This window comes from Gavialis gangeticus, unplaced genomic scaffold (genome assembly GCF_001723915.1).
Source record: "Gavialis gangeticus isolate Ggan-Ray unplaced genomic scaffold, GavGan_comp1, whole genome shotgun sequence".
Lineage (NCBI taxonomy): Eukaryota > Metazoa > Chordata > Crocodylia > Gavialidae > Gavialis > Gavialis gangeticus.
Genome location: NW_017729025.1, coordinates 98,006,854 through 98,022,304, shown reverse-complemented (window position 1 = coordinate 98,022,304; position 15,451 = coordinate 98,006,854). Strand labels below are relative to the sequence as shown.

The 15,451-nt window shown below is 43.1% G+C and overlaps 1 protein-coding gene across 5 annotated transcripts in view; it reads left to right on the top strand.

Moving 5' to 3' along the window:
• Window positions 1-15,451, top strand: part of CUNH11orf49 (chromosome unknown C11orf49 homolog) — a 174,388-nt gene that overhangs the window by 48,687 nt on the left and 110,250 nt on the right. For all 5 annotated transcript variants that reach the window (XR_002097724.1, XM_019519279.1, XM_019519282.1 and 2 more), the window contains one exon: window positions 7,422-7,552. Coding sequence is in view for 4 of the 5 variants with exons in the window: in XM_019519279.1 (XP_019374824.1) it covers window positions 7,422-7,552 (131 nt within the window). In the remaining variant the exon portion in view is untranslated. The remainder of the gene's footprint in view (window positions 1-7,421; window positions 7,553-15,451) is intronic.

The window sequence follows — 15,451 nt, the reverse complement described above, 5'->3', positions numbered from 1 at the left end:
TAAGAAGAGGCTGGATGCCTACCTGGCTGGACTCGTTTGAGTCCCGTTTCTCTTTTTGGGGTTTTTTGTTGTTCTCCCGCCCTGGCGGGGGGTCGGGCTAGAAGATCTACTAGGTCCCTTCCGACCCTTAATCTATGAATCTATGAATCTATGAAACTGTGAAACAATTAGAGTTTGTTGTATGTCAGCGTACGATACTTTGCAGCAGTGGCCCTATCTGGTGATGCCAGGTAGGGTTGAAAAAGACCAGCTTTGACATTTTAGAACATGGACAATTGGAAGGCTCCAAAGTCTGTCAGAAGTCGCACTGTCATTTTAGAACGCAGCGTGTGTGTTGTGTGTGTGCTGCCCAGTTAGCACTGTATGGTACTGTACACCTTCTTTTTTTAAAGGTCAGAACTTGCTTAAGTTTTGAAACCCCGTGACTTCAGTGCTTTCTATTAGCAGTGCTAGTTCTGCTGTATTTTGCACCTTCAAATCATCAAGGTGGTATCTTCAAATTTAAGTATCTTCATTCTGCATAAGACATTAAATCTGTATGATTTATTCCCTGTTGTAATAGGTATAGTGATTATTTTTTCATCCTTTGCACTAGAGCTTCTCTTTGAAAAGGAGCTCTCCTCCCTTCTCCCTTATTTTCAGCAAAAGAAAATTTCATTCTCTGTAAGTCAGGGAGCGATAGTCAGTTTTTCCTGCTTTCTGTTTGATGGAGGGGTCCTCTGACTTGGTCGTTTTTTTACATTAGTAACTACAGGTGGCACCTGCCCAGGGGCCACCAGGGTCTTGCCAACTTCTTCTGTCCTTCTCTAGGACAGGAGGTTCATTCTGCAGTATTACTGGCTTTGCCTGATTCCAGCAGGCAGAGGGTAACCAGTGTGGTGGGTTTTTATTGGGATGTTACCATAGCATCCTGGTACTTTTACAATCTATTTAGAAGTCCAAAGGTTTGAAAAGAGTGCTTGAAAGTTTCTGAACTCTGGCAAGGTGCCAAAATGTAATTACACCAAAGACAAAGACCCATTGAAAGCTGCTGCTGTTCAGCGAAGCAGCACCTGAGTGCTGGAGTTCCCAGCATAGCCTTTTCTGAGAGTTTTGGCTGTGTTATCACCGTGTCCTCCTGAACCCTCTTTCTTCCTCTAATGTGCTTGTACCCATCCCACAGACAAAGTGAATATGTTGCAAGGCACATCCTTCCTGGTGCTGGCATCCTATAGAGACTCCTTTCTGTGGTTTGGCGGCTGTGGCGCATGTAAAGGCAAGGAGTGAAAACACACTGAAGTCCCCACTGTAAAAACCTTTCACGTCTTCTACAGTCAGCCAAGATTCTGTATGTGGTGTTTCCTTTCCCTCTCTCTCTCCCTCACTACACTGGTGGGAAAGGCAGCTTTTACTAATGGAGGGATTATCCATCTACCTAACAAAACCTTTGAGTATAGCACAAGTGCTAACAGCATATTAGAGTGAACTAATGAGGGCTTTAGTTTAATTTCTAGTGCAACTGGATGAGTCAGGGATCTCATTGTTGGGAACTTTAATGTGCAAATTTCTCTACATCTGAGATGTTGTGTAGAACGGCAAAAAACTGAGGTTTTTGCTAGATCTAAAATCAGCAGTTTTGGAGCTTGTTAAAAATATATATCTATATATCCAAACTCTTTTCCTTCTAGAGGATATCCCTGCAGGCTGTTACATCAAATGTCTAGATGTTAAAAGTAGTTCCTTAAGTAGCTAAGGGTAAAAGTGGCTCTTTCTGTTGTGTATACAAACCATCTTCTTACTGGTGCTGAACAGAATAATGGGTGCTGACAGATACGCAGGCCCCTACTTTAACTCATGCTGCTTTACATAAAGTGCCATGAGTTAGTGACTCCCTCCCTCCCCCCCCCGACCCAACTGACGTTCGCCTGTTGGGAGTGGAGGGGGGGGTCGAACTCCACTTTGGAGTTGATCGAGCTGCAGAGCCTACTTGCAGCCTCTTTCTCCTAGGCCTGCCCCACCCCCCCAGCTCCAGTGCCCCCAGGGGAGAAGGGAGGGAGAGAGAGCTGCAGGCACGAAGCTGCAGCTGGGGGTGGGCCAAGGAGCATGGGGCTGGCAGGAGCATGGAGCCTGTGCCCAGGGGGGCGGTGGGAGCATCAAGCTCAGGTGGGCAGGATGGGGTGTGAGGGAGGGTGGTTGGGTGCGGGGGGACCCTCACACAACCCCCCCAGTGATTCACAGCCTCCGCTGCCAGTGGCAGCAGCAGGAGGTGGTGGGCAATCAGGGCACTTGTGGCTTGCACAGGCACTGCTGCCCGGTGGCACGCGGCTCTGGCCACAGCTGCACATGGTGGCAAGGAGTGCAGCCAGGCCAACCTGCCTCTATTGCACAGGACTCCCCTCAATGCATGTGCAGCTCCTGGCACTTGTGCACCACGAGGAGAAGCCCTGCCTGATGGAGCCAGCTGCCTTCCTGCTCCCTGTGGCCAGGGAAGTAGAGGCTGGGGCTCCCCACCACTTCCGATAGAGTCCTGGCAGCTCCATGTGATGGAAGGCAGCGGGGAAGGCAGCTGGCTCCATTGCACGGGGCTTCCCCCTGGTGATGCACGAGTGCCAGGAGTTGCACATGTGTCACGGGGAGCTGTGTGCGATAGAGGCAGGCTGGCCTGGCTGTGCTTCTTGTTGCTCTGTGCAGCTCTAACTAGAGGTGTATGCTTCTGGATGGCAGTGCCTGCGCACAAGTAACTTGAGGGCCTGTGTGCCATGGTGGGGAGTATGTGGGGGGCACCCGGCACCTGCCGACCCTCCCTTATACACCCAATCTGCTCCCACAACCCATCCACTTATGTACACACCCCGCAACATACCCCAGGCCTCCCCACTTACATAGCCACAACCCCCCCTACACACATACACTCCCCTACACACTACCATATACACACACTCATCCCCAACCACACTCCACACAGTCCCCAACAAACAATGTACAAGAGTAAGACTTAATTTTTTAACTATTATGCAATCACCTCTATATATACTACACAAATACAAATCATGGCAAAAATATTTTTTAAATAAAATTAAAATATGTTACAGTAGGTGTTTGACTTTTAGTGTATGATTTGTTTTTTTTCTGGTTCAAAGATGGCAACACTCCCCCCCCCCCCAGCAGTACTTCCAGGGGCCAGGGAGGGACTTCTGGTGACAAAGGTCAGGGGTTGGGGTGGAACTTCCAGTCTCAAAATGGTGACCAGAGGGTGAGGCACACGTCTAGGAGGGGGGCTACCCTTGTGGGCCTTGACAGCTCACCAAAACTCATTAAGCGGCCCTCCAGCCAAAATAATTGCCTACCCCTCCTCTATAACATAGTCTGAAAGTATCCAGACAGCCTTAACCATTCTTGCCTCTCCAGTAGCATCGTTGATCCTGCTTAACATTCTTATAAGTTAATAATTAGTTTTATCTAGCTCCTCTGTACAATAGGATGCATTTGCTTCTTTGTAACCAAAGAAAATGTTTCCTGTGAGAGACCGTGCATGTACACTATAACCTCATAAATCCGGCGCTCAAAACTCCAGAGTTCTCAAAAATCTGGCACTGCAGGCAGGTGGCGTCGGCCACTCCTGGGGCTGCAGCAGGTAGCAAAGTGGAGGAAACTGTAAGTGAGCGTGGGGCACGGCTCTTGCTGCTGCATGCACCCCAGGAGGTCTGCGAGCTGGGGAGGCTGCGCTGGGCTCTTCCTAGGGGGTGCATGCCCCCAGATCTGCACACCAGATGAAAGCAGGCTGCTACTCTTGTCCAGCATACAGATCTGGGGGCACACGTTCCCCAAGAAGAGCCTGGCGCAGCCCCCCAGCCCGCAGCCCTCCTGGGGCACACATAGCAGAAAGAGCTGTGGCCCCATGCCCCGCACCCACTGACAGTTCCCTCCACTTTTGCTCCCTGCTGCAGACCCAGAAGTCCGGTAGCCAATTCAGTATAAAAAAGGGTTGGCTGCTTGCCTGCAGTATGCCGGTCACTTCTGGTCTGCGGTTTGCTGGTCCACAGCATAAAAAAATTGGGAACCCCTGCATTACTTGATTTGGACTGCAGACAGAGTGATTCCACTGGATGCAGTTTTCCAGTAAGGTAAAATGAGACAGACTATGCTTAGGGCACCTTTTCTATCCCTTTCCCCATGTGGAGTGAGTAGAGTGAACCCTAAATAGGTCTGTTCAGTCAAGATTGCAGCTGCCAAATTGCACACCTCAGTTCCACATACAAAACTACCATCATAAAACCGTTGCTTCCATGAAGGTCCATGCCTAAGGGCTTTCTGTTGCTACTTGCCCATCGCTGTAGGATTTACTATTGATGGAAAATACCTGCCTGCATCTTCTTTTAACATGTGGGTGCAGTGTGCATCAGCAACCATGTGATACTTTGGGGGAAGGAGACCTTTTTCTGATGGCAAGGAAAACCTAGATGACTGGAGGTTTCTCTTCCATTGCAGCCTTCATCTTGCCTCTGAAGCCACTGTGAAATTCTTTCTTCATCTACCTGCTCCACCACTGAGGAATTTTATTTTTATTTTTGAATTGCTATTACTCTGGAAACCTCACTGTCATCCTTGCCACCATTGGCAACCCCTACCAGGATCAGAAATCTCTGGATGACCTCCCATTCAAGGTCACCGATGGCACACAAGCCTCTCCACCACATCAAGGTTGTAATCTTTGGGAGGTGACATAACCGTTCACATATAAGCAAGAACACATGATGGCCTACACTTGTTTACTTTAGATGCAGGCTGCCAATAGCAGTTATTTACATTCTCACCTATTGAGACTGAGCAGCAAACTAATTGAGCAGTCTACTATGGAATAAGAGTACATTTAATTCATACTTAAGCCTTTGCATTCTAGTTATGCTGGGACATGGTGCCTCTGGCTTACATTCCAGTGCTACAAGTGACAACGCTTAATAAACTTGCCTGTAACTTTTAGAGAAACAGCACTGCCGATCCCAAGAATGCAAAAATAATTGTATTGTCTTAGAAATCATGAGAACTTGAAAAAGCAACTCAAGTTTTTTCTGTGCAGTTGTGGGGAGTAGAAACTAAGGGTGTGCATAGGTAAAACAAGGGTTTACTTCGCCTTAAATTGAAGTGGTGAGTTTTTTAAAAACTCTGCTTCAATTTAGCTTGAAGTAAACCCTCATGCTGTGTATAGTCATGTCTTATCTGCCTCTCTGGTGGCAGGGAGGAGAAGGCAAACTGCTGGCAGGCAGATCAGTCCCTGGGTTGTGGGGGTGCTTCCTTCCATGGCAGTGGTGGCACCCCCAGGCGGCACCCACCTGCAGGCACCCGACTCGGGCAGTACCAGGGGGCACTGCAGCCACGGAGGGAAGGACTGGGTACTCGTGCAGGCAGGCAGGCTCTGGGAGGGGGGTGGTGAAGATCAGGCTCGCCACTTTTTTTTTCTTTTCTTTGGTGGAACCTGCTTTCCCAGGCTGCCCACACAGCCCCTGAGCCGCATGGAGTCCAGTGCTTTGCTCCATGGCTGTAGGGTAGCAAACTAAAACTCTTCTGAGGTGTTTTAGTTTGCTGCGTCCCAAAGTCATTTAAGGTGCATTATGCCACCGAATGTACTACAGTGGCTGGAATTAATGCACAGTACACCTCCAATGCATGCAAACACCAATGCCATTAAAGCAGTGCAAAAGCATTTAACCCACTTTAAAGTGTCATGCACACATGCCCCTCATTTCGTCTACACACACCCTTTTTCCAGTTAAAGCTCGGAGTCTCATCTAGTCACATGTCTCGAGGAGCTGGGATATTAGGAAAAAGACCAAATATTGTGAAACTTGTGATAAATTTGTAGGAGTCGAGACTTGTAGCAGCGTTGCCAAGTAACTAGTGAAAAAAAAATCAGATTAACTTCGTTTCTGTGTATAGGGCTTCTGATTTTTATATTTAAAAAATCTCACGATGCTCTCTCTTGAGGCACCACTAGAATTAATTATAATTGTTCTAGTATGGTATAAGAAATACATTATTTTAATAAAGTTTTATCTGTGGAGCATGGTGGTAGAATCTGTTCTCTTTCCAATGATTTTTTTGAGCCATAATGCAACAATATAATTTTTTCATTTTTTTTAAATGACATCGGAACCATTCTTTTAACTTCTACTTGCTATTGTGTTTAAGAGACCTTTTCTATAGTATGAAGAGTATGTCTGTAATCAAATTATTTGACTATCAAGTTATAATACAGGATCTTGTTTCAAAAAAATGGCTAACCAAGGGATTTCCCCTAATTAATAGCTTTTATTTCTTTTGGGGAAGTTGCTAATGAAGAAGCTCTGCTGTGAACAAGAATGAATCCCAGTCTTTTTCATTAGCCCTTCTACAAGAGATCCACTATGCTGCTGTTCTGGGGGAGTCTTTTAATGATTCTCTGAAGTGCCTATCTTTCTTTCCTACTTGAAAGAAGCACAGTAACATGCATATATGTTTCCTTTTTTCACTTGAAATCCTATCATAGCAACTTTGGCTTATAATATTTATATTTCTTTCTGTCTCTTGCATATTGATTTTCATTTAATCTTAAAAGGGCATTTCTAATCCTTTACAACACGTGGAATCAACAGAAATGCTTCTTCAAAATCTGAGAGAGAGAAGAAAGTCTAATTACAAGTTTATTAAACCAGTATTTTATTGGATATTTCGTACTGATTACAACTCAGATATTGCATCACTTGTGTTTGAGCATGAGGCAATAAAACTTAAACTAGTTGCCTATCAAAGCCTATTCCTATTTGAATAGGAAACTAGACTGTAGAGACATTCCTTACCAAAGGCATTTGTCAGCTTCACTTTGAATTGCCATTAAGATCTTGCCAAAACTGAAAGGTAATTTGCACCAGCAATACAAGAAAGTACCAGTTCTCTAGAAGCAAAATCCTAATATCTTTATTAAGATGGATGTGTCATGGCTGCAGGGAGGATTGTAGAGGGAAAGGAAGCTTAGTTCAAATGCGCAAAAGGAAGATGTATTCTGGACAGATGGACAAATATGGTAATAGAACTCCGGCTATTTCTTCAGCTAAGGAGGAAGAAAGATGCATCATTCAGTCTCTCAAGCTTTCAAATGGTCCTTGGACACCCCTTGGGTTATTTTAGAATAAGTTTTTCTGCTTTTCAAGAGCCCCTAAATCGTATAATAGAAGCCTGAGATTGAGGGTGTACTTTTGCATATAGGCTTCCGCCTAGCAAAGAGATGAAGGTAAGCTGTAAAAGCTAGGAGATTAGTTTTGCAAAGTATAATATTTTCCAAAGTTGTTGTTGTTGTTCTTCTTCTTCTTCTTTTTATTATTATTTTTTAACCATTCGAGATGGTCTGAGGGTGTCCATTTTGGGTTCTGATTTCCAACATTTTGTCTGTTTTGATTTTATCTCTATAGTTTTAACAGCGTGCGTCAAGGAACTCACATTTTGTTCCGAGAGTTCAGCTTTGTCCAAGCCACCCCTCATAATAGGGCATCCTTTCTACGGACTTTCTGGAGATGTTTCCGAACAGTGGGCAAAAATGGAGGTAAGGGTTGGGTTTGGGGGTTTTTTGTTGTTTTTTTATTGGGGGTTTTTGTGGGGAACCCCTCCCCCCAGCCATCTCTCTCCAATTCCCTCCCAATTCCCTCCGCTTGAAATCCATCATTATCTCAATAACTCTGCACCCTAATCTGTTGGCTGCCCAATAAGCAGGCAATAGGCAGTAATAATTAAATATTTTCTGATTTCTAACATTTGTAATCTCGACTCTATGCTGTTCTATAATTCTTTCTGTACCCAACACTCTGGTATGTGCAACACCAAGATTAATAAACAACTTGAGACTGGAAGTATCAGGTGATGTTCTAGATTAGTTCCTTTCTCTTGGGGGGAAAGGTTCTTTATATCCCACCCTTTTTGTTTAAAATAAATATGCTTTGCATTGCTTTGTACAAGAGCAAGGTCAAATTGTGTTGAACTGGCAAATATAAGGCTTATAATAACTTGTTTTTAGTTCCTTCTGCAGTGAATATCAGAGCTTTTGGCTACACCTAGACAAAACTCTATCTGTTGGCCATATCTTACCCTAAAGGTTGGTGCTCCTTACTGTTTCCTAGGAGCAGTTACGCAGGCAATGGGGAATAAGGTAACATTTTTCATTAGGCATTCTGAATTCCAGTCTCTTCTATTTTTTAGATCATTGAAAATAAGGACCAAAAGGCAAACTCGACTTGATCTAGAAAAAGCCAGTATAGTCAGCAGACATGCTCTCAGTAACGCATCACTATCACGTGTTGCCAGCCTTGGCCATTTTCAAGGAGCCTAGGCCAAGCTGCAGAAATGTGGCTAAGCAGAAGTCCCCAAAGCTTGTCACTGAGTGATCATAGCATGAACTTTTGCAGACGTGACAACCAGCTTGGTTAGCAAAGTAAAGAAAGTCATCTAAATGGCTAACTGAACCAGAAATGCTATGCAGTTGAACAAAGCACAAGGCCTGGAAAGAGACATTATCAGGGAATGCTATCCATTAAATAATCCAAATATACTATATCATAACTTTATCTTAAAGTAGTGTAGTAGTGATTGATGTAACTAAATGTATTAGATACTATTTTGTTATAATAGATATATATATATTTAAGATGCTTAGATGATTTGTAGAAACAAAATAGCCTTGTCAGAGAAGACCATAAACTAAAGTAAAGAAGAAGCAGAACAGCATTGAACAGTATCCCACAATGGGAAAGGAAAGGAGAGAAACCCTCCCTTTTACTTTCTCAAGGATATAAATCCCAGCTAATTGACACCTTCCAAATCCCCAAGAGATCTGGGTCAGTCCAGCACCAAAAGTTTCAGTGAAACAAAGAAATTTAAATAAAACCAATCAGAGATAATTTATTAGAATATTAGAACCAGCCATCTATAAATATGGGGTATAGGCTAGAGGAAAAATTGTTGAACTCAGCAAATTAAAAAAGACTTCCTGCCAATCTGTGCACCACCCTTGTCCCACTTCCTGAGTCTTCCTAGCCAAATGGACTTTGGGATAAATGTTTGTTTTAATGCCCTGAAGTGCAAGCAAATAAAAGGTTGGACTGTAGACTTGTTTCTGCTGCTTGTCAACAGCCTACCTACAAGGTTACCTGTAATCTGGGTAACATGGGATACTGCTTTCAAGCTCTGGTAAACCAGCAGTATAACAGGGGTAAGTACATTACATGAGGCACCAGCCCTGAGTTAACTGGGGCACCTGAGTGGAGACTCCTGGTAGCAGCAGCTGGGTGCAGGGATGCTGCCTGTGCAGCAACTGCTGCTGCAGCATCTGGAGATGCACAGACAGCAAGGCAGTAACAGCAGCCAGGGTTTTTGACCACAAAGTAGGTAGGTAGGTCTTGTGTCCCCCTCCCCAAAATGACTACTAGCAGGGTTTTGTCCAGGGCATAAAAATTGTTACTTATGGAGTAAACCCTCTGGAGTAAACTGTCTGACATCAGTCCAGGTAGGGAAGGTGTGAACTATTTGAGGCTAGATCACTGGGAACAAATATGGGATATAAGTTGCTACCCACTCTTATTTTTGAGAGATCCCAGTGCCTATGAGCAATACAGGAGCACCTCAAAAAGGCAGGTCTGTTGCTGGTGGAGGATGTGTCCACAAATTGTGAAGAGAGCTCTGCAGTAGCAAGTGCTTTGCTTGTGCTCCTAGCATAATCTCCATTTTATCTGGCTTAGCTGGCTCTTTTTTATCCATCAACTGATCCCATCCAAACACCAAAGGAGGTCAGTGACAGTATATGTTGTAGTTTGCAAAGATCAGTGAGATGTTGTCTGCATGATGGAAACATTCAAGATGTCTCATGTTTATTCCTAATATTTGCATGAAAAAACTGAATAGATCAAGGAAGCGAATAGAATTTGTAGCCCTTCATAGCTGTGGGGTCTGGAGGCAAAGGTCGAAATGTCCGTAACTACTGTCCGGGTGTGGTCCTGAAAGGAGAATTCAAGACAGTTTGTTTATCCTAATTGGAAAAAATACTAGATAACTAATGCACTTCTTGGACTTTGAACAGACGTGTGTCTTGTTCCTAGAAGAAGAAACCAATGCATCATTAGAGTATGTGTTGCCAATAACTCATCCAACCACTTGCATACAGAGTTCTCCAAACCCTTTTTCTTTCTGTAGACAGAAGTTACACACTAATCTTGTTTTCATGCATCTCCATCCTGTTTACTAGGGACTTCTAGTCCATAAATAAGAAGGCTTAAATGTGTCTTAGCAACAGGCAGTGTTTTCTAGATGGGTCACTTGAATTCCCATTCCATGCACCTGTAGTAAAATAACTTCTAGACTGTTTCACAAGAGAGATCAGAACATCACCCAATATTTTATGCATTAGAGCTAAACAACTGACAAATTACCAACTCATGCAAACACAAGTAGTACATAAAGGATTGCATGTCTTTACACATAGGTAATATGGGACTGGATTTGTCAGTATATTGATTTTGATACTACTTCCACACGCAACACTAGGGAAACATATTTCTCTCTGTACAAAATCATGATTTCATGATTTTAATCCTCTGGATCAGTCCCTGCTTCTAAGAATTTCTTCTGGGTGAGGCACCTCTCTGTTCAGTGCCTTAAGTCTCTCAGTATCGGATGCCTCTGCCATTCTTAATCTTCCCTAGTTCAGGACTGAATTTGTTGCATTTTTCTGTGTCCCTGTGTGATTGCTTGGTTCTTGTTTGCCAGGAAATAATTCACTGCCAGGCATAAGCTCTCAATTTTTATCCCCTATTCAAATTTAGAATTTCTGCTTTGGAATGAATGACTGCTATTTTTTGGCACTCTCTTCCCCTCCCCGTGAAAACAACTACGTAAAATAAATACCTGCCCAGTGAGGAGATATGTAACATAATATGACAAATGAGGATATGTGAAGAGACTAAATATACACATGCAGCCTACTGAAGTAAGGGAAGGAAGAACTGAAAGTTATGATACAGAATGATGCAGTTTCTAAACTTCTACAAGCACAAACATTGGGAAATAAGAAAGAGGTGCATTGTTTTGGTGTTATAATGGGATTTCAGAGTAGCCTGCTCCGTGTTGGAAGTGGTGTTCCACTTGTATCTTTGACAGTTCAGCAAAGGAATGAAATGCCAGTTCAACCAGCCTGCTAGCTGCTCCCACTGTATAAGAAAACATCCTTCCACTGGCATTTGTTGTTTCTGCCTATCAATCTTGTAATAAACATGCCATGACTTAGCATGCACATACTTCACTGTGAGCTCTCTTAGCTCACTCACAAAGCATATGAAACTCCAGTCCAAAGACCTGCATGTAGCTTCAGCAAAGGATCCCCTTTCCCCTTTTAGAAGTAATTTATACTGGAACTCTGAACACTTGTACAGTTTTGCTTTATTTATTGATCAAGTAAGAAGTATACTACCATTAAAAGATTCTCTTGAAGTTACTACCAGGTTTCGCCCTCCCATTTTGTGCCCTATCTTCATGGTGTCTTAGCTGTCATGGAGAGCTTTACTTTTTATGACTCAACCCAAGCATAGAAATTCTCAGTGGTCTCCAGTTTTTGGATTGCATGCCCTTTATTCCACCTTCCTGAACTGGTCACTTTCAGGTGGGTCAGGTCTTCTTATTTAAAGTGATACATCAAATGCTAGTAACCAAAAACTCTTCAGATAGTAAAACTTTAGCCAAATCAAAAAACCTGGGGTTTGACAGTGATACAGTGTGTTAATTGCCTTGTTCGTATCAATTGATCTTAGCAGAGTCAGTTCCCCCATGCCCTTCCACTCATATATAGTCTTTTCTTTCTGTCAGTCCATTCATAATATCTGACAAAAGCTGTTGCATATGAAAGTTCATGTTTCTCTGAATCAGTCTCCAAAGTGCCACCCTGCCTTACTTTCACACTAATATGGCACACCTAAGTGTATGTGTTGGGTATGGGACTTCATTTTAAACAGTTTTCTGCCAATCCTAATGATAAACCTGGTTAAGTAGGTGTGCACAAATCTGGAGTTCTACACATTGATGGGAATGCAGTTGAGTTTATTTCGATATATAATCCCCCATCAGGAGAGTGAAGTGGACTGTGTTTTTATAGGCTCCCTGGCCTGCCTTCTTGCCGACAAGATTTGCTTGGTCTCATGCTAGAATGCTGTGGGGTCATGGTAGCCCCATTACTTCAGATTTAGTACACAAAACATCTCCCATGGTGGGCATCTGCTTGCATGCTGAGACACTGTACAAATTAACTGCGTCTTAACAGCAACAGGCTCTTCCAAAGAAAGGTCAAATGAGTAGGAGTTTTGTCTCCACTCTGCTTATGCTTAAAGTGACCTCTTGAGATCTAGGTGACCTGTTCTTTGAGCTTGTCTGTTTTCTGGGACTGTTTAATTAAAACTGTGCTTTTGCAGCATAAACAGCCCCTACTGAGTCCTACTGCAAAGTTTCATAAGGTCAACACGTGCCTTTCCCTACCCCCATGGCTTTCTTGTCTGGGTGATTCTCTGGTTTTAATTAAAAAAATTTTTTTTTCCCCCTCCCTTGTCCTTTCTTTCCCCTCCCTTGTCCTTTCTTTTAAATATTCTCCAGCCAATTAAAGGCATTTTACTTTAAGAGTTTCAGGCCCAACACGTGGGGAAGGAGGGAGGCTCAGTCAGGGCCATCAGCACACTCATGCCTTGAATTGGTGTAGAGCCAAACTCTGTCTTTCCAGACCCCTGCTTTTCTTTGGAGCATTTTATCAGCTATTGCTGTTACCTCAGTATGATGCTTGCCTCCAAGAAAGACAGAGTACCTGATCCAGATGCAGGATTCTGTTCTTCCATACAGAAGGAGCTAATTGTCAGCTTTAGATGCTAAAAACCACTGAAGCAGAAAACTGCAAGAAGTATGGAGAGGCCATTGTGGGGTTTTTCTAGCCCTCCCCATAAGCACTACACTCTATAGTCAATGTCATATTGGGGATAATCATTTCATATTCCCCTTCTAACTATTTCAGATTCCCCATTGTGTGTATAGGTTACCTCACCATGGCTGCATTCCCAACTGCCAAGATGGAAGAGTAACCCTTCTGGAACTGGTGTCATCAGATGCTTTGTACCCACCTTAAACCAAGCATAACAACTCTGTAATGAACCTGTGTTGAAGACTGTGACCCACTGGAGGGAACAGTACATCAGCTACACCTGTGGCCAATTCTGTTTGACTGCCCAGACCCATGGAAAGATTGGAATATTTACAAAAGTTAGGGCAATACCATATCTGTATAATTAATAAAAAATAGAGGTTGGAAAGACTTACGGGCTATCCAACTCCCATCTCTTATTCCAGAGTTGCTGACAAGACTACTCTGAGATTTAGCAAATATTTTTGGTTTTTTTAGTTTCATTCCTGCTAGTGCCAGCTATAACTCTGTATACTAAATTACTCTTCTCTCTAGTGCTTACAGCCTTTGTAGACTGTCATGTCATCTACAGTTGCTTAGTCAAGACAAAAAGTTACATAATGAAGACTAAACATGGTATCATGAAGTATTGCTCTTCCTCCTCTGATTTTTAAGATCTGCTTATAGTGTACACCTGAGCTGTTAATAACCTTTTGGTTATTGGTTTTGTGGGAGCTTTTCTTGGGAGAAGAAAAAATTACACCATACACTAAAGGTGGTCAGACTCTGTCTTTAGTATGTCATCTTTGGAAGCTTATTCTATAGTTGGACCACCTTAACTGAGAACCTTTGCTTTCTGATTCTCATGCACTTGAGCTGTGTTGTCCAAGAGAACTATGGCTGTTTTGGTGAATTATAGTTAGAGGTGTCATCACTGATGGAACTTGGTCCTGACCCGCTAATGACTTTTAAAGATCAGGACAGAAATGGTTTGAACCGACAGCTAAAGCAGACTGGAAGCTGGTGGAGGGAAAAGAGTAGGAAACTATATATTTGCTAAAGCCCCTCCCATTAAAGTAATATATATTTGCATTTTATGCAAGCTGGAACTTCTGCATTGCATCCAGGTAAACTGAGTTGCAGTGATCTCTAACTCAGTGAGCTAAGCTGGAGGTGTAGAATACACTGTTCACGGTATTTATCCAGACCTGAACTTTATCAGTGCTTTCAGGGTATGTAGTGCACAGAATTCATCATAGTATCCCAGAAGATTTCCTGCTTCATGTCCTGATCTGATCCCTTTATATGTATACTCCCAAATCTATGCTTTCTTGAGGCTGTATCTCAGTGCAAACTCCTGGAAAAGGTTAGAAGAGAGCTGGAGCCCCTGTGAAACACAAGTCTCTGCTATGCTGACACTTTTTGCAGTTCTAACTGTTAGTGCTGAGGAAATAATTCTTTTTTTTTCTTTACACTGGAGTTTCAAAACTTGTTTACCCTCAGACTGAGGCCTCCTAGTTTCTCTCTTTTGCTGTTGGCTCTATGACTCAGTACTGTAATGTATGCATCAGACACTCTTCAACCTCTGCCTCTTGCAATACGTACTTTTGCTGGTTAGTCTGACATTACTACGTTTTGTTAATCTTTTTAGAGCAGTGTAGTGGAGCAGTTTGTATCCAGTTTGGAGCAGTTAGACAGTGAAACTGTGTTTTGCTGTTGTATGATTCTTTGTAGAATACCTCTTAAAACTGATATTAGGAAAGAGCCTCTTTCTAGAGCAAAAAAATGTTTCTCCGAACAGACACTTGCATCTGCCTCCTAATATGTTAGTACATGGGGGCTTCTTTACAATTCACTACAGAATCCCTGCTGTCTTGTGCTGCTGAGCACCGCTAATTATAGTTTACTGAATCGGACTGTAAAGTTCTTGTTACTGATGATCTAGAGCAGCGGTTCTGAACCTTTTTCAGTAGACATACCCCTTGGTCTTAGAGTGAGACTTCACGTACCCCCTTTCAATGGGAAATTAATTGTTATGTCAAACTACATGTAATCATGTATTATAAAAAGGCAAGATACTCATACAAAGATTTTTTCATTTTAAACAAACTTTATTTATTCCATGCACAGAAAAAGTTGTGCAAAAAAACCCCACTTAGTGTCAAATGCCAAAACATACCAAAACTTATTAATGCGAACACTGCTACTGCTGCTTACTATCAACCAACATTTTAATTCTAGGTGACGTTATCTCATGTACCCTGTGATGAGGCTTCACGTACCCCTTGGGGGTACATGTATCCCCAGTTCAGAACCACTGATCTAGAGTATCCCCTCTCTTTGCATTTGTACCTGGCCTGTGGTGATGCTAGCCTTTGCCAGCTAAGAACTGTTAGGCCTGATAAGTAGGGACCTACCAAATTCAGAGTGGAAGTAGAGTGCGCATCACCTCCTCTAATCTTGCATGTTCACCCACATGCACCTTGCCCTTTGCTCTCTACCCGCTGCTGATTTAGTGGCAGCTTC